At 43.0% G+C, this 22531-nt stretch overlaps 2 protein-coding genes across 14 annotated transcripts in view; both read right to left on the reverse strand.

Annotated features, from left to right (window-relative positions):
* Positions 1–1811: 1811 nt before the first annotated feature.
* Positions 1812–13727, reverse strand: LOC117775669 (guanine nucleotide-binding protein G(I)/G(S)/G(O) subunit gamma-4). The gene is made up of 3 exons (XM_034609008.1): positions 13142–13727; positions 11764–11869; positions 1812–3858 (listed from the first exon to the last, which is right to left on the reverse strand). The coding sequence occupies exons 2-3, from the start codon at positions 11860–11862 to the stop codon at positions 3730–3732; spliced, it is 228 nt and encodes a 75-aa protein (XP_034464899.1). The 5' UTR covers positions 11863–11869; positions 13142–13727; the 3' UTR covers positions 1812–3729.
* Positions 13728–14005: 278 nt separating this feature from the next.
* Positions 14006–22531, reverse strand: part of lyst (lysosomal trafficking regulator) — a 56979-nt gene continuing 48453 nt past the window's right edge. For 10 of the 13 annotated variants that reach the window (XM_034608094.1, XM_034608093.1, XM_034608092.1 and 7 more), the window contains 14 exons: positions 21793–22037; positions 20772–20838; positions 20532–20688; positions 19843–19983; positions 19531–19748; positions 19216–19446; positions 18902–19091; positions 18677–18813; positions 17619–17717; positions 17000–17139; positions 16804–16901; positions 16538–16694; positions 16379–16450; positions 16147–16285 (listed from right to left, as the gene is read on the reverse strand). In XM_034608094.1, coding sequence (XP_034463985.1) covers positions 16147–16285; positions 16379–16450; positions 16538–16694; positions 16804–16901; positions 17000–17139; positions 17619–17717; positions 18677–18813; positions 18902–19091; positions 19216–19446; positions 19531–19748; positions 19843–19983; positions 20532–20688; positions 20772–20838; positions 21793–22037 — 2091 coding nt within the window. Of the gene's footprint in view, positions 16286–16378; positions 16451–16537; positions 16695–16803; positions 16902–16999; positions 17140–17618; positions 17718–18676; positions 18814–18901; positions 19092–19215; positions 19447–19530; positions 19749–19842; positions 19984–20531; positions 20689–20771; positions 20839–21792; positions 22038–22531 lie in introns of all 13 variants that reach the window. The other 3 variants (XR_004616207.1, XR_004616206.1, XM_034608091.1) reach the window with 3 other exon arrangements.

Below are 22531 nucleotides of genomic sequence, written 5' to 3' on the forward strand. Positions count from 1 at the left end.
TTGTGTGCCGATGTTATGAGAGGAAATCATTGAGAAACTGCTGCTGAACAGCCGGCTGAGGCTGTAGATAAATAATCTATCAGAAATTATTAGTTTTCTTGTGTGTTTTTGCATACACTTTGGGGGGAATCACTGCTCAATTTGTAAAATTGCTCCAGCTCAGATCTGTGATATTAGATAACCTACTGCCTAAGGGATAATTACTTTCCTGTGCATTATATAATTCTTTTGGAGTCATAATCATAGATATACTCATTACAGTGATTTAGTTTTCTCTGCGCAACACATTATTCATTTGAAAGGAAAAGGCTATTCATAGCTTTTCATTTCTTCAAACACAACCTAACATCTACTGTGCTCTATATCCAATCCTTATCTATCCCAACTTATTTTGTAATGCTCTCAACTCTTATTTAACTTTTTATCTGGAGGTCAAAACCTATTCATGTTCTATTTATACTGTTTAAACCTATGTGTGTGCAGTACCTTTCAGTTTGTCTTTCACATTGCACAGTTCCAAACACTCCTCACTCACTGTACTTTTCTCAATGTATATATAGATTTCTTTTTATCCACCCAGGTCCCAGCTGGGAACCATGTGCATACCAAATAATATTCAGTCCTACTTATTGAATTTCTACTCTTAGTTTGTGGTACATCCATTTTATATCTCTCCTCTATATTTTATTTACCCATAAAAGCTTTGGGGGTGTTGTCTGTGGAGTACATTTGTGATTCTGGGATATAAACTGTAAAACAAAATGAATTGACATAATACAGTCTAATACTTGGTTTTCACTTTTCAAATGAGTCGCTAGAAGCTAAATTAGTCATCAGTAAATGACCAACAATTGAATTTAAAGTGATGAAACTTATTATTATCTCATAATAGTCTCAGACAAACTCATCTAATGTGATCATTAGCCCCAAACAACCCATCAACCAAGATCATTTTGCGATTATGCTACGTTCTCACTGGTGCATTGGGTTAGACACGTCACACTGTTTTGTAGGAAGAGCGTTAAAAAAAACTGGTTTAGAAAAACAAAATAGTTTGTTCATGTTGCACCTGATCATTCATTGGAAGAAACTAAAGGCGAAAAAATCTGTTTTGTTGTCTTTACCTTGAAAATAAACGTAGATAAATAATCGACACCTCAGCTGTGATGAGCCTTAAACCACAATCCTCATCTGTGACTCTGCTTCTCTTTAATTACATCCTGCTGCTTTGGGTTCAGTTCAGAGAAATCCGTGAGGGTCTTATCAATGTCGTTCATCACCAGCATCTGTAGTGTTCTGTACAATCTGTACTTGTGCTGTTTTTTAATATATCTCCAACTTGATTTCCTTGTATGACTTATTCGGTGAAATAAAAGCAATTTTGAAACCAACATGATCACCAGCCCTACAGTATAGTGAAATAGTAATTTCAGTCTTGTCACAGATGAGGCTATAAATGCAGGCATGGCTGGAATACTGAATCATTATCGGGGACATTATTCATGCGACCTGCGGAGTCAGCAGATGTATTGCTTATTTCCCTGCGACACTGTAGAAGGCAAACTGGCAGACGCTGAATTGAATCATATTCTTAAAAAAAATAAAAATGCACACGACACAAGTAGAGTGCATCCAGATGGCCTGTGGTTCAGCTCAGCCACAGGAGGTCGCACGCACCAGAATATCATGTTCCTCTGTCAGAGCCGGACAATCTGCAGTGGCCTTTATTCATGTTATCAGTGTGATCGGTCAGACTGTATCTGGAAAAGTCAGGGAGACACATGGAACAGAAAGAGTGAAGACACGGCACATCTGGGTTGCCCTTTTCCTTTAATTCATTTGATCCAAAGTAGGATTTTACAAAGCCTGCTATTTAAATGCTATTGTTTCCCAAAACAATAATACCATTCATGAATACAGCTGCACGACATATCCGCACTCCAATGAGATTATTCTGTGCAGAGTAGCACCCAGAAAATTCAATGAAGAGGCAATATTTCATTTCATAATAGTTCTCTCTGTTATAGATAGAAATAAATCCATGCAATATTCATCTCTAGCTGTTATATTTCTTGTTTCAGAATTGGCACCATCCTTACGATGAGGTCAGTGAGAGCGTCCTGAGGTCAGTCTCAGGTTGTTCACACAGGAAATAATAACAATAATAATTATCCTGAAAACAATTTGAGTCCAATAGTTTGAGTTGGTGATAGTCCAGTATCCGAGTTTGATTCCTAATGCTAGTTCAAGTACCAAGAGGAAATTTATTTTAATTTGACAGAAACGATGATGCAAAAGTCTGAACCACCGAAGGGATCATATAATGTAAACCGACCCTTAGAGTTGTTTTTAAAAAATACTCAGATAGTATCAATAATTGCATGATTTATAAATGTTTCCTTTCCTAAGTATCATACAAGCTCGGTAGCACTACACGTCATGTAGCTGTAAGTGCTATGCAACAAATATTCAATAATACTACTGATAATAACAATATTAATAACGATCATAACAATTCATCGTAAAAATCAGCAAATGCTATTCAACTACCAGGTAAAGGAAACGTTTTCGACAGTGTGCTTTTTGTTCAAAAACTAAACAAAAACAGAAAAGAAGGCTGTGTGACCACAGTGTGAGGATCACGCTGCTCTCACAGAAGTTGGCACTGTAACATACTGTACACTCTAAAAGACCCGACAGTCTCTCGGAAACACAGGAGGCTGTCAAAAAGGAGCAGAGAAACATGCAGGCCTCTTGGTTTGGCATTAATGTCAAAGGCCGTGCCATTCACTCTAGGACAGGCAAAACGAATCAGGCTCAGGAAACATGCCCAGCAAACAAATGAGAAAGTTAAGATATCCTGCGAAAGGATGTGTTAGTGTCTCTGATTCAAAGTGGATGAAACGTACGAGGAGTAAATCAAATAGAGCAGTAAAGGTGGAGTGCATTAGAGCGGACCTGGGGAAGGAAGCGGCAGATTCATAAATTATTTTTGACTTAAGGGTTGTTTGCACAGTGATAACCCTGAAGAACTCGTCTCGCTGTTGAAACATTAGCCCTGCACCTTTCAATAAGCAGAGGGTCTGATTATTTATTTGCAGCAGAGGCGACGTGCAGCCGCCCGCTTCTTATCACGAGCGCGGTTCCCACTAACTGAAATCATTTAGTGTGCCAGATAAGGTTTCTGTTCCAGCACTAAAAGGAGCAGGTTAATTGTTGGTGACTCTGGAGGCAAATTGAAACAGAAAACCACTAATGAGGGAAGTGTCAGATTTCAGTACAGTAGGCGTCCCTGCTAATGTGTTAAATTCTTCAATTTAATACAAAAATTAATGTTTTTTCATTCAGATACGGAGAAAGGGACTAAATGTTTAAAAAGAAGTAAACACTGGGCAAGTTTCTGTTTCCTGAGGCATGTTAAGATCTAGCACAACAAAAGAAAAGAAGGGGAAAAAAAACATCTCTCATCTCATTAAGCACTGAGCAAGGCTGTTCTCTAATAACAAAGCAATAACAAACCTATTTAACAAGACATGATACGCTCGCCGGGTTGCCAGTTTGGTAGCTGACTCCCCCAAAACCTTCAGCCACCAGGACAGAGCTGACCAACAACAGAGTGTCCGCTGGGGCAAAACTCAACTCAACGCCTGTGGCCAGTAGCTTCAGGTGTGGTGAAGACAGAGAAGCCAGGCAACGCCATGCCTGCACTTGTGCGCCCCTTGCAGGTCATCAGAGGATGGTGCAGAAGAACTTCTTCTCCCGGAAAGGGTTCTCTGAGGCGGGGACGGGCACGATGAGGGGATCCTCGCGTATGTGGGCTTCACAGTACGCCATCAGGTCTGCGGCTGCTTTGGACACCTGAAATGTTGAGACAAAGGAACATGCAGAGATCATCAGATGTTTCTCTCACTATCGTAAAATAACCAAAATTAAAGGTTCAGTGTGTAGAATTTAGTGACATCTAGTAGTGAAGATGCATGTTGCAGCTGAACACCCCTCACCTCACCCTCCTCTTCCAAACATGAAAGAAAACCTGTGGTAGCCTTCAGTTGTCGTTAAAACTCAAAATGTGTCCAGTCTGGGCTACAGTAAAAAACATGGTGGCCTCGGTAGAGAGGACCTGCTCCTGATGTAAATATAAAGTATTTAAATATAAAGGGCCCATTCTAGGGTAACGAAAACACCAATTCCTATAATTTAGATGAAACACACACCAGTGAATACATCACTAGGATTATTTTATATTCAATTTCTGCCAATAGATCCCTTTCACCTAAATCTTACACACTGAACTTTTAAGACGTTTGTCTAAAGAAATGTTTGTTTACCAGAATCCCTCTCTGTATCGGAACTGTAATTTTTAAATGATGTTTGATGTTTTTGGAACGATCGAGATAACAAAATTAGTCTTTTCCAGAAGGCTTTCTCATCTTTTTATGTTGTCGAGCCATCCTGCCTTCATAAGGTGGTGTCTGGATTTGTGTCAAGTTTTCTTATCCTTGTATGACTTCAAAGTTCAGAACGAACCTGGAACTTTTGTTGCACCTCCCTTGCGTCATCTTCTGTCATTTCACCATCACATAATTTAATAATCAATAATAATCACTTTAAAAATGTAATCCATGACGAAGTGTCTGTCAAAGAGAGTTACAAAGTGGATAAGACCTGAAGATGCTGTTTTTTGAATATTTTGATGAAGTGGTTTTGTATTGCATGAGACAGCCACGCTAGTAGCTCTATTAACCTGTCCAGTAGCATATTGAGCTAAATACGAATGCTAGCCAGCTTGTTACATGTTGACTGTCGTCGGTTCATCGTTTTGGTTTGGTGTATTAGCCTGCTAACATTTTTCGAATAGCCCTAAAACACAAAGTGTAGCGGAGACTGATGGGAATGTCCTTAGATTCGCAGGAATTTGGTTGGAAACTAAATTGCTTGGAAAATTCAAACTTTGGCCCATGATGATGGGGTGAGACATGTCAGGGATGACCCCAGAGTTATCAGGATTCATCCTCTGACGACCATGTTGAGATTCTTCAGTGTGGCCCAAAGTGGTGGAGTGATCAACACTGCTATGGAACTACAACCTAGCATGTCTATAAAAAACACTTTTTAACCGTTTTTAACCACTCATGGGTTTAGATGAATTATAATTTGGGAGAGAGCTTTTGAAAAGTTTTATATATAGGCTCTGTCAAGGCAAAGTGCCAATATAATGAAAGTGCAAACAAAGGCAGACACCAACCTGATGAAGACGAGAGTCAAAAACGTGACGAGGTGAATAAAGCAAGGTAAACTGGAAAAGAGAGTTGGGAGCTAACTTGATCCACATTAAACCCATCCAAATTTTGGATGAATGTTGCATGGCTCCTGTTTCTTTGAAGCAGCATATAGTATGTATTTCTGATTTGTCGGTGCCTGTGGGGACTGTACTGATGTGTGTGACATCAGCAGGAGGAGAAGACGGCTCATCAGGATGACTGACGAGTTTTACTGGGGGATGAAGAGGTTGGGACTAACAAAACACTTCCTGCCTCTGTGTGAAAACTTGCATTTTATCATTTTCAAAGTCGAACAGACGGAACCATTTACAGTGTGACTGTATAAGAGAATGCAGGCTTCACTTGGGAGCTGAGACGGGAGGTTACTTGGAGGGGAGGCTGCAAATGGAGAGGAGCAGCTGCATCAGAGGGAGGGTCAGGGCTCAGGGATCTACGTGCAGGACCGAGACATCTGATCTCCTGCCTGCCACTTCACCTCACCCACTGCTGCTCTCACAGAGGAATACAACGCACAAAATCCATCACGCTGCCCATCACATTTCCTCTTAAACAGGGAGATATACAGTTTTATTGTCGCAGCCTAAGCCTATCCAGTCGAGAGGTTTAGGATTAATATCAGGTGCTGAGATTTATGGATTTTAAAAGAACAACATGGCTCGTTTAATTCTATATCCGTCTTTCTGATGTCTTTAGCCCATAAAGACGCAAATCTATTAAACAGCTCGAAAATGTACCTAAAAAAGGCTCAGAAATGTCCAAAAACAAGTTTGGAATTGTAGTTTTCTTGAATATTTCTCAAAAAGGAGTAATTTAATTGTTGCTCATCATTGCTTTAGTCTTTTTATGGGATTAATTGATGATTAGAAAATTATTATTCTATCCTTCAACCTTGTTAGCCAAAGGTCCAAGTCATACTTCTTCACTATCCATCTTTACCTCAGTTGCCCACCCGGGGTTTGTAATTCTCATAAAAAGCCTCAAAACAAATCTGAGTTTGCAGGATGATTACAGGCACAAGAACAAATTATATTCCATCATTGTAAAGAGGGACAGTCACTGATTTTACAAGTTTAAATAACGGCCATATCTGTAATTGCCTTCAATATCGCTTTCAGCTCTTCAGGGCATCTAAAAACCCTTCAAATGGATCAGTGTTAGAAGGAGACATGATTCAGACCTCACGTCCACACTGAGGACATCACCTGTGATGAGGGGTCACTGCTTCATTTTCAGGGGCCAAGTGTTTATAAACCACTGGGCTACCTCCTGCTGAACCATCCAGACTCAAACAAGACTGAGAGTAGAAACTAGCCAGTCAGTGAGGCTGTAACGATTCACAGCAGTGTTCCTGTTCTGAGAGGATCTATTTGATGCTGTAAAGACAGGGTGAAATGTCATGATTGAAAGCCGAGACTATCTCACGATTGGTTGAAGGTGTGTATCGGCAGGACTCATAGACTCTGGCTCCAAATTACATCAAAAGCACAAGATGGCAGCCCCGTATCTGGCATATTTTGGCTTCATTTTCGGGCAACATTTTGGCCATCTTTATATAGCCCACAGTCCATGATTTAGTATGTTTGCCTGCTGCATTTGTTAATTTGCACTTAAGTGCTTTACACGTTTGAATGACTTCATCCAAAGTCAATGTCCTCTTCAAACTACTAATGCATGATGGTGTCTCTGCTGCTTCACTGGCACCACTAAATACTGACTGTCCACATCCTCAATTAGAAACAGGCAAAATGTAATTCCTGTGTTTAGATATAAGAGAACATCCAACACATTAAGTTCCCCGGCCAAAAGAAAAGACACAGCAGTATTCTCACACATGGCTGCCTCTCTGCATGATTCTGTTGGCTCTCCGCTCTAACGGCTGCAGTCACCTTCCTCCAGCTAATGCGTCTTTATTATTTATGTCACACTCACAGCACCTGTGCTGTGGTCCTGTCTCTGTTTTTGTAAATCCCCTGTTGCTAATAAAAACTGATAAGTCAGCGATTGCTTAATACACCTCACACGTCAGGAAATAAAGGTGACATTTCCTATGCTAAATTTGGCAAGAAGTTGCTTTACGAATGGTTTACAACACTGAAGGAACTTTGAACAACACTGGGAGGTGTGGTTTTGCATTTAACAGAAGAAATTAATATACGATGTTAATTATCAGTGGATACACACAACAATATACTCGAATCGGTATTTAGGAGCCCACGTTATAATCAAGGGTGAAACGTTGGGTTGAGCAGTGGGAGGGTTGAGGTCAAACAGCATGGTCAAATACTTAATTATTATTTCTTATAATAAATAATCACTAAATATACCTTAGAAGAATTCACTATTTATATGACATACTTGCCAGATATACACCAACTAGCTTTTAGCTAAAGTAGCTTCATTAGAACTGAGGTGAAAAAGTTATTCTTTGATAATCGTTAATGTTACAACCCCCTAATCCCAACCCCCCCATGAATTAGGCTCCAGGTCTAAACTAATCAGTTTCAAATCAAACATAATTTCTGATCTAACTCAATTTATTTGGTTTCATAATCATACTAGAGGCTCATCATATTAAAAAAAATACTCAAAGGACACAAAACACCTTTGATGGCTGATTATCTACACATTTATTTTAAAAACGTTTTATCTCCAGACCCGATTCAGTCACTAATCTCGGTCTCAAGCGAAACATTGACAAACCAATCGCCTGCAATGCAAGTAAATAACTTATTCCCATGATCATCATCAGCGTAACAAGTGTATCATCATGTCACTGCAGCCGTAGGTGTCTGCAGAAACACGGGAGCCCCGCAGGACAACGAGTGGTACTGCATGGTGTGTGTCATTAGGCCCAGACTGTAATTACACTGCAGCCCCATGATGGAGGGAGCGTCCTTCTAATTAGCACAGATCACATTCCTTTGGCTGATTGAGCAATTAATGAGAACGTGGTGATCCCTCAATCAGCAGCACAGAGACCACTCCACTCACAGAGACACACTCTCCCTCGTCACATCCTTTAATTAAATTGAAAGAAATGTCAGACGCGGCCAACTTTTCTCTCTGCTCCTCTATCTCTGCACTTTTCTCTGCTTTCATCCGCAGCCACACGCTACTTCAGAGGCTCCTTTTTTTGGGGGGGGGGGATTACTCGGATCTCCTCATCTGATGTGTCGAGTGCTTTTAAAGCACAAACAGCTGCCGACCTATCAATCATCCGACGGCTGCTGAGAAAATAGTAGAGATGTGAAATCGTGCTGCTGCTGAAACGGCTACTGTTTTGTTTCACACCAACTCCTCTCTGTGTTAAAAGCTTTTCACATAAGCACCAACAGCAGGAGTCAATTATTCAGAACTTAATTTTTTTCTCAGACAGACTGAGTGAGAGACTTTCGGATAAAGATCGACTGTGACATTTATGATTCATTTACATTCAGGCCTGACACGTCTTTTTCCATCAAATGCTAAGGTGACAACAAAACTGACGAGTCAGATTTATTCCGACACTTCCCGGCTCATTTGAGATAACTCTGTTTTACACTCATTTATCCTCCACCTTCAGCACAACCACAAACCAGTTAGTTTACTGTGACACTATTACGTGTGAGACAGCAGGTTTATCATTTTGTTCTCAATTAACACTTTGCAACTTCAATCACTGTGATAGGTTTGATGCCGGTGCCATGGGACATGGACCAAACTAAATAATACACAAGTACAATGGTTCTGTCATTTTAGGTAGGTGGTTGTTAAAGTGTTTATACTTTCAGTAAGTTTTGTTTGAATTATTTATTTGATGATATAAAAACAGGGTGGAATGTCATGATTGACGGCTGAGACTCAATCAGAATTGATCAAGCTCGCACATCGACAGGACTTCCCCACTGTGGCTCCATCCCACGATCACTACTGCGCTGACATTGGCTCTAAACGACGTCAAAAGCACAAGTATCTGGGATACTTTGGATTAATTTGTGTACAACAGGGGGAAGTGCAGACACGTCGTCCATCTTTATAGTCAACTGTTTTAACATATTAGCATGCTGACATTTTTTAATTTGCACTAAATTGCTTTACGCATTTGAATGACCCCTTGTGCAAACGCGATATGTCCCATGACATCACAGTGGTGCAGAAGTATCTGCTGGACTACTAACTTTACAAAACACCTATAAAACACAAGAGGAAAGGAAAACTGGAAATTATATGTTTACATAATATGTCTCCTTTAATATAGCATTGTCTGTCCCGGGAATGTGGCCCCAGACACCCAGATCATAACACTATAAATATATACATATTAAAACAGGCCCAGTCACCATTGCTTTAACTCATTCAGTGACATATAGTGACTTCGCACACATAAAAAAACTTACAGATTGCCGTCCTCTATAGCTTCATCTTCCAAACCCCGATTTCAACTGGTGGCGATAATCACTTTGTTTTTCAAAAAGACGAGGTTCACTTGGAAGCAGCCTTGGCTGTGTTTAGCGGCATGATGGTGTACGGCAGGCGTCCAGGCCTCGGCTATAATGCTGAGCGAACAGCCTCGGGGCTGTGGGGCAATCATTCCCTGAGCACATGAGGAGCATACCGGATGAGATGATGACACGGCCTTTTAAGTTGCACAAGAGGTGGTTGATGAAAACGGGGGAGAGGAGGCGCCCCTTCACACTCCACAAACGTATTCATAGAAAATCAGCTTTTTACTGGGGTGAGCACACAACGCAGTAAAAACAATGACCTCGATGAATGGTTCTCTCTGTTGAATAAAAACTGGCTTTATTTACACTGGCAGTGTTACGACAAGGATTGTGACTGACCTCCGCCATAAAGAATATACAGGGCTCAAAAGTCCAGATTTAACCAGGAGTTGTTGACTTCAATGTAATGTGCTCCTTCACAATTAAACTCTACAGGAGTTTAAGATGATGAGGACTTCAACCTTAAACTCAGGAGTCTGCTGAAGCCTCAAACAACGGGAACGTAAGATGAGGAGAAATCCTGCATGAGAAGGGGATGACCGAGGACGTGCTCCTTCAGAAACTATGACATGAACTGGTGGAGAACCAAAGCCGGAAGTGGTCAAAGATCACAGGGAGCAACCTCAGCCTCTGGGTTCATCCCTCACAGACACCACACTCAGGTGCCCGCAGGGTGAACTTAGGCTTTACATGACTCCTGTCCAGAGAAGCTGCCCTGAACATTCATTTTGCTGTCATCATGAAGTCGACCACTGGAATAAACTAGAATAGCAGTCAGTGGAGCACATACCTCCTCCAAGGCCCAACTGTCCCCTTCAATTCAATCAAGCTTCACCCGATTTCACACTCCCATAGAGAAATATAATGTTCCAGATTTTTGGAAAAATTGTGAAAATGTCGCAATGTTAAAGAAGGTGAAAAAAAAATGTCTCCTCCTGATGCAAATCTACATCAAAGTTGAATGGGGTCTTCCCTGACCTATACCGCATCCTTCCACTAGGTTTCATGGAAATCCCCTTGGTTGTTTTTGTGTAATCTCGCTTATAAACAAACAAACCCACAAGCAAACAGACAGGGGTGAAAACATAACCTCCGTGATGGAGGTCATTTTAGAAACTCATCATGGTCGATTATAATTTTATATATGTGAAAACTCCAGAGGGAGCTGAATGACAATCTGATAAATGGCGTCAAGTGTCAAGGAAAACGAATCAGTGCAATTAAAAAGACAATATCTAACTGTCTACTTTAGGTGTTAATGTTATAGAAAATCAGTCCAGATTTAAAGAACATCATCCATGAAGGACAGATACGAGACAATAATGAAGGTTCACTGCTCCTGTCTCAGTCCGTCCAACAAAGTGGACAAAGATATACATTTCATTTTAAATTAAGGTATAAATTAAAGTAGTTAGATGAGAAAATTGACTTTCATGTCTGCACCATAAATATGTAGCTGATGCCAGTGGCTGCCTAGCTTAGCTTAGCTTTAAGACAGGAAACATGGGAAGGGGTGCGTTGCAGGAGACTGTGAAGAAACCATGGTCCGAAAACCCTTGACAAGGAACCATGCTACTATTTTTCTACCAAAAGCTTCGCGATTGTATTTTATTTTGTTTACAATTTTGATTAGACAATAATCATTTGGTGATCAGAAGGATGTGGTTTGTTACTTGGGAGGGGTATGGGGGCCCCCAGGTTCCTTTATCCTAAGGCCCCTAAAGAACCTTGAAACACTCCTGCATTGGGAAGCAGCTAGCCTGGCCTCGTCCACACAGGAAACAAAAATATGTACGATTCATGTTCATCCGTCAATCACATGAATTCAAAATGGTTAAAACTATTTATTAAATCAAGGTTTGTATCAAGTGGAGTGAACTTGTAACTTTAAGAATAATGTACACATGCACCAGGCGATCTGTAAATACACATGCAAATATTTTTGTTACATTTATCCTATATTTCTCAGAGTGGCAGTTAACAAAATAAAAGCCTACCTTTATCCTATCCATGCAGGCCTCCATCTTCAGCTGCTCCACAGCTTTCCTGGCTTGGGAGATGCTGGCCGTGCTGTTGTTGGCGATACCGTCCTTCATGATGCTCCTGTGACACCACACAGAGGCACAATGGGTGAGGGGAGGTGTGTGTGGGGGGGGGGGGGGGGGGGGGTGACACATAGAGTCAATGAACATCACATTAAACCCAGAAAAGCAGCAACCCCCCGGGGGGCTGATGTCTCTGGCCCCCTTGGATCAGCCATTCTCTGCCACAACCTTTTATTATTTTTTCTTCTTCTAATTCAAAAGGACCCATTTTGTGTGGGGAACGTGTTTTACAGCAGCCGAGCTCCATTTTATTCAGAAGAAAGAGCTTTTGAAAGCAGCAGCCGGACGGAGGTTTGTCTCTTTATCTGCTGGTGTTCATGCACGATTACTTTCTTTATTTTCAAATTCAAAGTTATGATTTACAGCAAAAGGCTGGAGGAGATGGCAACAAAGCAGGAAAACACACACACACACACCTCTTTGGAGCTGTGTGTTTTACATCAGGGCCACAGTGCTTTGCTCAGGGACACTTCAGCAGACCTGTGTGAGGGGAGGGGTTCTGGAATCTAACCAACACATTTCCCTTCCTCTGCCTCAGATCTGTCCACCCCTCATCTTCTCAACCGTCTTCCACAATGTGCATGAATGCAAGTGCAGTTTCTATTCTGCAAACACATTTCTGCACATTGCAGGGCCCCACTTCGCCCTTCACTCCTCATCCAGAGAGACAGAACACATCTGTGTGCTTGTAGAACAACATGCACGAGCACACGACGCATCTCACCGAGGTGAATCTGTGTGGATTCATTTGTTTGTGCCTGGATTTGTTTATTTATTTCATTTCCATCGCTTAAAATCCAGATGTGACTGTGCTCGAAGAGACATGAATACAAAGCAGATGTTCTGTAAAGGAGGACGCGGGCGTCTGAATCCCACTCTTCGAGCATCTAAAGCCAATTTATGGATTTTCATCACACCCTCGCAGGAAGCCATACAACCAGGCCTCCCCCCTCCACCCAGGTCTCCCCCTCGATCCGTGCACCCTTCTGAGGCGGCTTCTTATTCTCTCATCCGCGTTTTTATCCAAATGTAACGAAGCTGATCGTCTCTGCGTCTCAAACCCTGTAATTTCCAAAAGGGGGGAGAAATGGTTGGAGACCCTGCAGCGTGCGAGCTGCGGCCCTGCTCACAAAACAGCACCGTAGAGAAGCAGCAGGGTTTTTTTCTTTTTTTTTACATTGGAAGAATACAATAATTAAAAATAAAATCTGATTCCCTGCTTCGCTCGCTTATATGAGCTGATTAATGGAGGCTGCAGCCGCCGACCTACCTGAAATGTGCCAGCGGATTTCCAATTTAGAGAATTCCGGGTTGACTCCACCCAACACACACACACACGCACACACATACACACACACACAAGGAAAAAAAGCTCCTCACACACACACACACACACACTAGAAGATGATCTGTCAAATATGAAACGATAGGAGGAAATCCCAGCCTCGCTTCTCCTCTCTTCTCTGCTCTGGAGATGAAAAATCCCTGCGGGGAGACCTCGCCTCTCAGCGGCGCAGAGTCGTGCGCTCTCCGGCGGAGGAAGATGATCCAGGCGGCGAGGTCCTGGCACAGCAACCGCGGCTGGACCCGGAGAGGTGGTTACGCAGGCAAGCGAGGGGGGGAAACCTCCGTGTGACGATCAGGACGCAGGCTGCGGGGAAAGGAAGCACTCGATCAGTGGAGCAGGAGCTGCAGCAGCGAGCCGGGGGGCGCGTCTCTGCTGTACGGACCGGCCCTAAACGCACCAAAATCTAAATAATGTCTGCTGCTGTTTAAAAAAAAATTTTTTTTAATTCTAATTTGATTTATTGTTGCAGAAGACACCACAGATCTGCAGGCTTCCCCATTTCATTTTTACATCAGCTTTGACATCACCGGGTCCCCCCCCTCTTCCTCATCCCTCCTCCTGCTCTCCCCATAGCAACGGATGATGGGCCGCATCCATAACAACAAGGCTCTTGAAGGAAATTCGCATCCAGATCAAAAATATTTTAGAAAAACGCAAGTTTATTCATAATCAGTGTTCAGAAAATTATAATTAAAAACTATAATTTAGGCTGCATCATCTTAGTTTCTTCTTGCCTTTGATGTTCCTGAGCGCACCCCTTTCCAAAAAAGGACACAGAAGACAAGATGTAGTATTATTCCTTCAAATATTTATATATATATTTATATATTTATAATATAGTCATCACTTGGTTTGTTCATACACACACATACATATTTACAAACAAACAAAACATAAAATAGGATCTTTCTTAACCTCGGTTCACAAACTTGCACAACCAGCCCAAAGAGGTCGATCACACAACACAATATATAAGCAAAAACTGAGACAATGATCTTAAATTATGCATAGCTTAAGTTATCAACTGAAAAATATTTCCTTCTGTCAGAATGCACAAAAAACATTTAGCAAGTTTCCTCTCAGATTTTTTGCCATTTTCTCAAAAAACAAATATATCATATTCTCACACATGGATGTTAAAGAGAAAAAAAAAATAAGGTTGTGGTTCTCATGGACAAATACTTTTAAAAATGACACGGAGGAAATGAATGTACACGTGCATGAAAACAAAGTAAACAAACGCGTTAACGTCTTGTTGCAGTAACACAGAAAGTTTGAGTGAGCAGAGGAAAAAACATCAAAACAACAAAAGGAATGACGTAAGGACCCGATTAAGAAATATTCCCTTTCTCCAACACACGAGTGAAAAGTAAGACGTGAGTTCTCAACAGAAGGCTCACTGCAGTCACCACAAAGGCAAAACAAGTCGTTTAACAGCCACGGAACAAACCTCTGGCTTTTCCTCCTATGAAACTTCATTAACAAAAATGACCTATTGCATGTTTATGTCTGATATTGCTTCCTGGATTTATTAGTGGAATATAACACAAGCTCAGTTCATATTAAGACCACAGGTCATTGGCTCTCCTTGAATTACATGGTAGTTTTCAAAATAAAAGTGCTGCGACTACCATCTGACACATAATGTCTGACAAACTGAAAGTGCGGGAAGTTGAGTGGGAATGTAAAGAATAGCTGCATGGATCCAAAGAAATGTTTGGTCGATTGGTTCTCACACTGATCAATGTAGTGTATAAGAATCTGAAATAAGCTGTAAACCTCATCAGTGTCAGAAACTCCCGTCCCAGCCTCCCATCTGCTACAAACTTTCTTCAATGCTGCACAGGTAGCAAGCATCAGTGAGTACGAGGGCACGTTCAGGACGTTCCTCTCTGCTAATGTTTGTTAATCGTTCTCTCAGAATCTCCGCGAGCTCAATGAAGTAGTGAAAGGTTTTAGTGCATTTGAGCAGCAGACAGTAAAACATGAGGCAAGCAAAGAAGGAAAGATGAGCCTCCATGGTGATTCTTAAAAAATAAATGAATATCAATAGTTGTCAATGCAGAAGGACAGTTCAGCTGAGACAGGCATTAATAACAAAGTATCATGACAGCAAATGTCACGCAGTCAAGGTCAGCGTCATCCCAGCATGCAGAAGGACAGTACATCCAACACAAGGTACAATTCATCCCCCCACATCCGTCCACTGAGCTCAGATACACAGCGATGTGGGGCCGTGACACTACAGCTCAGCCTTGAGTGGAGCGGACAGCCCATCAGAGTGGCGTCTCACTCCCACAGAGCGGGTCGTGTCCCGGTGACAGACGCGAGGATTGGCTCCCTGCCTCCCTCCAGACTGCTGCAGTGTCCCCGGGAAACTGTCAGACGAGGTGCTGCGGGAGATCGGAGCGGCGCAGAAATGAGAGACCGGGGGTCTTCACACTTTGGGTCTGGCTTTGGCCAGACGATAGCAGCTTACCAAGAAAATCACACAAGGAACCTTGCACAACAAAATCTCAACAGTCAGAAACAAAAGAATGAGAAGACTCAACAAACCAAACATACGCTCAGAAATGCATTTCATGTGTCTGTTGCAGCCTCAGACCAATGTTCATCAACCCCCCAAAACATTCAACTTCAGTATGTTTATAAATATATATTTATATACATATAATACTATTTTATATAATCATTTCTTGATGCTGGGAGAAGAGTTTGCTCAGCTGGGGATGGCTTTAGTTCAAAGTCAAGGAGGAATCAGGGAGCTTGATGCCATGCTGACAAGTCCTCCCCCGAGGAGGAGGAGAGGGAGAAGGAGGAGAAGGAGGAGAAGGAGGAGAAGGAGGAGGAGGAGGAGGAGGAGGAGGAGGAGGAGGAGGGTGCCTCTCTTGCTGCGAACTGGACTGGGGTAAACATCAGACACACTGTCAGCCTGCGGCGTAGCTGCTCAGGAAGGAGTAGAACATGGGCAGCTTCATGCGCTGCTGGTCCCGTCGACACCACGCCATCACCGTCCCCTCGTTGTTGGCTGTGTAGAGGTGGTGTCCGTCACACGAGTACGTCAGGCTGTGGCACACAGGAGAGGACGTCATCAGCAGTGTTCCCACAGAATCAGAATATTAACAATGACGGTGGAAATTAGCATGGCTGCACTGTTACCTGATGATGGGTTTGCTTGATTTGGGAAAGGTGATCTCTCTCACTGGTTTTAAATCCCAGGTGCTCCACAACCTGAACATGAACAAACACCAGTGAGACTAAATCAGTTTTTTGGGCAGAAAACAAACACATTAACATAAAAAAGGAGTTTCTGTTCACCTGACGACACCATTCTCCAGCCCGCCGGCGATGACGTTCACAGACACACCCTCCGGCTGGTTGGAGAAGGCCACGGAGCAGATGATCTCTCTGCAGTGGACGTGACCAATCAGGTCGCCATTCACCGTCCACAGACGCAGGTCGCTGCCTCCGCCAACTGGGTACAAGAGTCGTGATTAACACCAAAGCAGGGCCACAGCACGAGGCAACAATCATGGAGATGTGATACAATGAACGCTGTGGTTATGAAGCGGGACGTTCCTCACCTGAGTCACAAACTGTTGCGATGTCACCTGTGGTCTCGCTGGCGGAGACGGCAGTCACCGGGCTTTTGTGGCCTGTGAGGCTTTGTACATAGCAAAGTCTGAAGAAAAGAAAACAATTTTTTTGTTTAATTTAGATTTTTCCTCTCACAAAGAAAAGATAAGATTAATGTATTTCTCACTTCATACACACACTGACCTGTTGAGGTCCCAAAGGATGCAGGTGCCGTCTTCGCTGACACTGATGAGGATGCTGTACGGTTTGCAGACAAACAGGCCGGTGACCTCCCCTGTGTGTCCGTACAGGTGAACCTGAGATTCCACCTCCATCTCTGATGGCTATGCAAAGACATTATGCAAAGCCAGACATATATTAGAGACCATATACAGAGGACACACAGATCTGAATACTTTCATATGACACATTAGCAAGGATGAGGTATGGTGGTTTTACCATTTCCTAAAAAACTCCATTAATCAATATACAATAGGATTTTCTGATTAGATCAGTTGCTACTGAAACATGGTTCAGGAGCAGAGAAACGGAATAGGCAACAGCGTGTTGGTGGGGACCAATGAAAGTCTGAAAACCTCTGATGACTGAACTCTCAAACCCCTAATCCCACTTGTGGGCTCAGTGGAAAATGTGTTTCAAGGGCAACTGTGATGTGACTACTGAAGCCGGGCGTTTGAGCACAGCGAAGCTGTCTAAAGAGGGGGAGAGGAGGGTTGGGGGCTTAATGAGAGGTGGGTGGGTGGAGTGAGGGCGTCGATGTGTTGGCGGAAGGTTAGAGGGAGACATCACCATGGAAACCTACCGTGGTGCTGGTGAAGCGGTTGCTGTAGGCGGTGATGACTCCACACTTGCTACCTGTAAATAGCTGGCAGCCATCAGGCACCCAGGCACAGCTGGTCACCTGGAGAGAGAGAGAGAGAGAGAGAGAGAGAGAGAGAGAGAGAGAGAGAGAGAGAGAGAGAGAGAGAAACATGTTAAGGAATGAGAGACCTGAAAGCTTATTGGTTAATCCCATCGACTGTAAAGATGGTCTACCCATCTCCACTCCCACTTTCTATAAATGAAGCAGGAATGTCCCAGCTACTAACACCACCATATTCTTATTTGGTAGCGAGGTCTCACCAATACAGGTGCTTGACCAATCATGAGTCATTCTCAGTTGTCAATCAAGATGTTTCACTCTGTTTTTATGTCATCAAATAACTAATTTAATATATTTTGAGTGTTTCAAACTTTCTTAGACCTTCAGGACCAATGTTCACGTAAAGTCAACTGTTTGGAACGTCTGTACTTATATATATTACAAAACGTTAACACCCACTAATCAAAGGTGGGCAGTCCCTTGCCACCAGCAACCACTTGTGAGTGGGAATTTGGAAAGACACATTCATTTTCAAAACTATATAGAAACTAAAGTACTAAATCAGCACAAACTCTTCTGCCTCTTGGCTGTCTCATACGCGCACGCAAGCACATGCACGCACACAAGCACACACACACAAGCACACACACACAAGCACACACACACAAATTTGTAACCACTGGTTCCAAAGGCCCTGGTCTGTATTCTAAAAGCATTCTTTTTTGATTTCCAGGGATAGACACTTCGAGGTGAAGTTAAACCTTAAACTTAAAGAAACATTTATTTACCTTTTGAATTTTAGTTTGTCTCATCCACTAATATGGAGGAGGTGGGATTTATGACCTATAGTGTAGCCAGCCACCAGGTGGCGACCTTTTGGGGAGCAGTCATGTTGTCTTTATTTATCAACATCTAAACATTCTATGGTTTATCCTCAGTGTAGATTTGTATATTTTCTTTCACTGACAGCAGCCCTTGATGTTCTCTGAGCTTCTTACCTGGTGAAGTTGTGAACACTGTATAAAGTTGATAGGTGGTTCACTCTGTTTGCTCTTCAGCCTCAATATGTTGTCTGCGTAGCCCCAACTCAAAATGGCTGACCACTGGATGTCTGTGCTGTGCATGCTCCGAACACCTACAGAGGAGAGGATGCAGAATAAACAGAGTGAGTGGGACGTCCTCTAAATCCATTCTGGCTCATGGTTGAGTGGTGGGCTTCCTACCTTGCTCCTTGCTGTAAATCATCATGAGGCAGAACTTGCAAGAGAGCCCGCAGATGGCTCGCGTCGGCAGCGCCAGCAGGGATCCGAACCTCTCCCCGTGCGGCTGACTGAAGCACACCACTGGGTCTGGAGCCGAGGGCGAGCCCACGTACTCACCCCACTTCAGACCTTTGATCCACGGCAGAGGGCTCTGTGGGGGTGGGGGGGAGGAAAACGCCAGGTGAGCAGCAGATCATTTCATAGATGACTAATTGAATAATGTCTTCCTCAGTGCACAGCAGGCTGCTAGAATCACTACCACTACAGTAGATTACCGGGCAAGATATTTCCTTGGCCTGTTCTCTGGTTTCTCTGAAGGCCAGCTGAACCAGGAGTCCCATGGCGGCTGGCAGCTCCCCCTCCATCATGAGTTTGGTGCTGGCCCTGCTCATATGAGAGGCGCTGAAGAGCTGCCTGGGTGTCTGTCCATACGTCTTGATCATCGTCTCCAGGGCCCGGCGCTGCACTGGGTCTTCTACAGATGACACGTCCATGCCAAAATACGTCTGTGAAAAGGGATGTGAAACTGTAAGCAACAAAAATAGTTTCCTAATAATTCAAAGTAAACACAGTGATGAGCAGCTTCTTACAGCAGGGTGGAAGACATTGATGGCCTGGACTGCAGCTTTGCCTTTCTGCTTGAGCCCGAACACCAGGTCGATCCACTGGCACAGCGTCTGGGAGACCTGCTCGGACTCTAGCGCCTGTCGGTGGATCAGGATGAACAGACGCGGATCGTTGCGAGCCCAGGGCGGCAAATTCACGTGATTCACCCTCTCGCCGTTCTGACGTACCCCAAAATCAAAACCTGTGCAGGCAAATTTGATGAATCAACAGCAATGAAAAATGTATGAAGGAATAAAAAGTAATTAAGGTTTAAGGTCTAAAAGAAAAATGATTACCCTCTCTGTTGACCAGGAATTCTGGGAGGTAGAAAAACTCTGGGATGAGCTCTTTTACGTCAGTCATGGACTCGAAGGAAGACAGTCTCCACGTGGTGTTCATGGAGTGGAACGTTCGGTCCGGGATATCAAAGCTCTGGTCTGAGTACGGCCAAAGACATTCTAATTATAGATTCAACTCACTGATTGAAAAGATTCCCTTTCATGACCAAAGACGCCTCGTCTGCTGAATACATTTACAATCACACAAAAAGATGCCTCAGAGGATCAGAGCCCAGAGGCGAATGAATGGAAAAAATAATTAACTCGTACGGAAGGAATAAAAAAAGAGAAGGAGAACAGAGGAGAGTACAGCGGTGAAGTAACCTTTAATGGCTGATACGTGTGACGCAACACAGCTGCGGCTACATGCTACTCAGTTCCAGCATCTCGGCACTCAAAGCCTGAGCGTCCACTAAGATGGAGCTGTCACTTTTAACGCAGACAGGTGGCTCTCTGCTAAAAGCTTCTTGGAACTGTATGATAATTATCTACCGTTAAAGAACCAAACACTGTCAGTCAGTTAACACTTACACTGATTGTTGAAAATAAGATCAATACAGCTGCAGACTCCAGATGTTCTGTTTTTTGCCAAACTTAGCTTAAGGTTTTCGTCTATGAATTGTCGCGAACATTAACGTGTGACTCACCCTGGTACGCGAGGAACATCTTGGTAAACGGTGGCATTCGGACCAGGAAGTGCAGAACAGTGCCGCTGTTGGAGTAGTGAGAGCCGTAGTGGTACGGCTGAACAGGAGGCATGGGGTCATCCTCACGTACACCCTTCTTGTACTCCTCCTCCAGGTACTGTACAACAAGTACACGTGTCAGTGTGGTTTCTTATACTGAAACATCAAATCCACACGCTCAAAGCGAATACAGGGCTTTACCTTGTAGTTGTCCACGTAACGATCCTCTTTTTCTTTTGACTGGACTGCAATGGGTTTGTTCAAATTCCTGCGCAATGACAAAATGAGACGCAAAGCACTAATGAACTGTGATTTTCAATAGTGGCAAATTACAGAAACTGCATCTCAATTCAGGGGCGCAGTCTACCCGGCCCACGAAGGAGGCAGTCTTCATGGGCTGCATAGACCAAACTGAAAGGAGACGGTCTGGTCTACAGAGGCTTTCCATGATTGGCTTCACCAGCCTATCCCGCCAGTATTGCTGTTGCCTAGCAACAGAGCTGAAGCTGGACACAACCAGGAATTCTGTTAATGCCCCTTGGTTTTTTAATATCTGTACCATTAGCAGTTTGATTGAGTTAAAACATGATACATAGTCTGGAGTAATTGAGGCTGTACACACACAGAGCATCAACTTGAGGGCCTCGCCACATAAATAAAATCACACAGATGCAACCTATCAAATTATTTCACTCTTCTGGCCACACACCTGTCTGAGTTGCATGCTCTGCAATAACCAAGTGGGGAACTGGCGGCTTCACAGTGCACAGCTGCCTAGCTAGCATCTAACTATACCTTGTTTTTTAAACATCACTGAATTGTAGTATCGACCACATGTGATCTGTTTAGGGAGCATCTGTCAACTGCTGCTACAGGAAATAACTTGGGTTAAACTGTCCCCCTCTGAACTGCATGATTTCCTACATGCACATCGCTAACATGCCACACAACCCACCACCACACGTAAATTATCACCCTGTGACCAAAACTTTCGTTAATTAAAAATAACATTGTTCATCTATTAGCAATGTCTGCTCTGATTTATTGTAATAGGTTGAAATAACTCTAAGAAAACCTGCCAGCAGAGTCCTATCTTATGCGTCTAAAAACAGTGGAGGTACAAATGTTTATTACAATGCTTAAGACTAATCCCTGACACACTCCACTCATAAAGCATGGGATATAATAACCTGTAACCCCAAAGTTATCATCCAGCTCTGACCTGTAGATGTTTGGGTCCTGCAGGTCGAGTGTCTCACTGGTGTAATCTCGCAGGATAAAGGGGAACACAGGGTACTGCATGAGGTCATTGAAGGAGCGCCCCGCGTGCTTGTTCAGATGTGTGAGGTACTCGAAGTTAGAGATCTGACCAGAGCCCCACAGCTGCGTGAGGGCCGTGATGTTTCCGTGCTCCAGCAGGTTGGGCAGATCAGAGGTCAGGATGTTGTGGTAGACGTCGTCACGGAACTAACACAACAACAGAGAGAACTTTAAGATTATTTCCAACAGTAAAGTGGCAGGACTGGAATTTAACATTGGAAAAGTATTAATTTGCAATTGTAATCTGATTGATAAAACCTGCTGTGTCTCTGTCTTTCCTATACCACTGAAATAATGAGCATGGTGCCTTAAAAAAGTTCTTATCCGTAGAGAATAAATTAATCCGGCTTTAGTTAGTTTAGTTTATGTTTCATTCATTTAAAACCAAACCAAGTCCGAGAAAATAAATGCACAAATGCCGAAAACATCCAGACCAACAGTCAGCATACTGATTACAATTCTTCCTGAGGGGCACACTAATGTTTGGACAAATAACCAAAGCATTACCTTAAACAGAAAATGGAAATATCATCTTGTTAATTTATCTTTCTTCATGTCTGCATTGGAAATACCTGCTTGAAATCCCTGATGTGTACAAAAGTCAGTTGTACAACCATAGTGTCACATTTAGTATCTAAATG

Source organism: Hippoglossus hippoglossus, chromosome 15 (assembly GCF_009819705.1).
Source record: "Hippoglossus hippoglossus isolate fHipHip1 chromosome 15, fHipHip1.pri, whole genome shotgun sequence".
In the NCBI taxonomy this organism is placed as follows: domain Eukaryota; kingdom Metazoa; phylum Chordata; class Actinopteri; order Pleuronectiformes; family Pleuronectidae; genus Hippoglossus; species Hippoglossus hippoglossus.

What these genes read in the sequence shown, in the direction of transcription:
- LOC117775669 (XM_034609008.1), bottom strand. Translation starts at nt 11,862, where the DNA reads ATGAAGGACGGTATCGCCAACAACAGCACGGCCAGCATCTCCCAAGCC. An exon ending in CCTGCATGGATAGGATAAAG is followed by an intron (nt 3,859 to 11,763) that starts GTAGGCTTTTAT and finishes TCAACATTTCAG; the next exon opens with GTGTCCAAAGCAGCCGCAGA.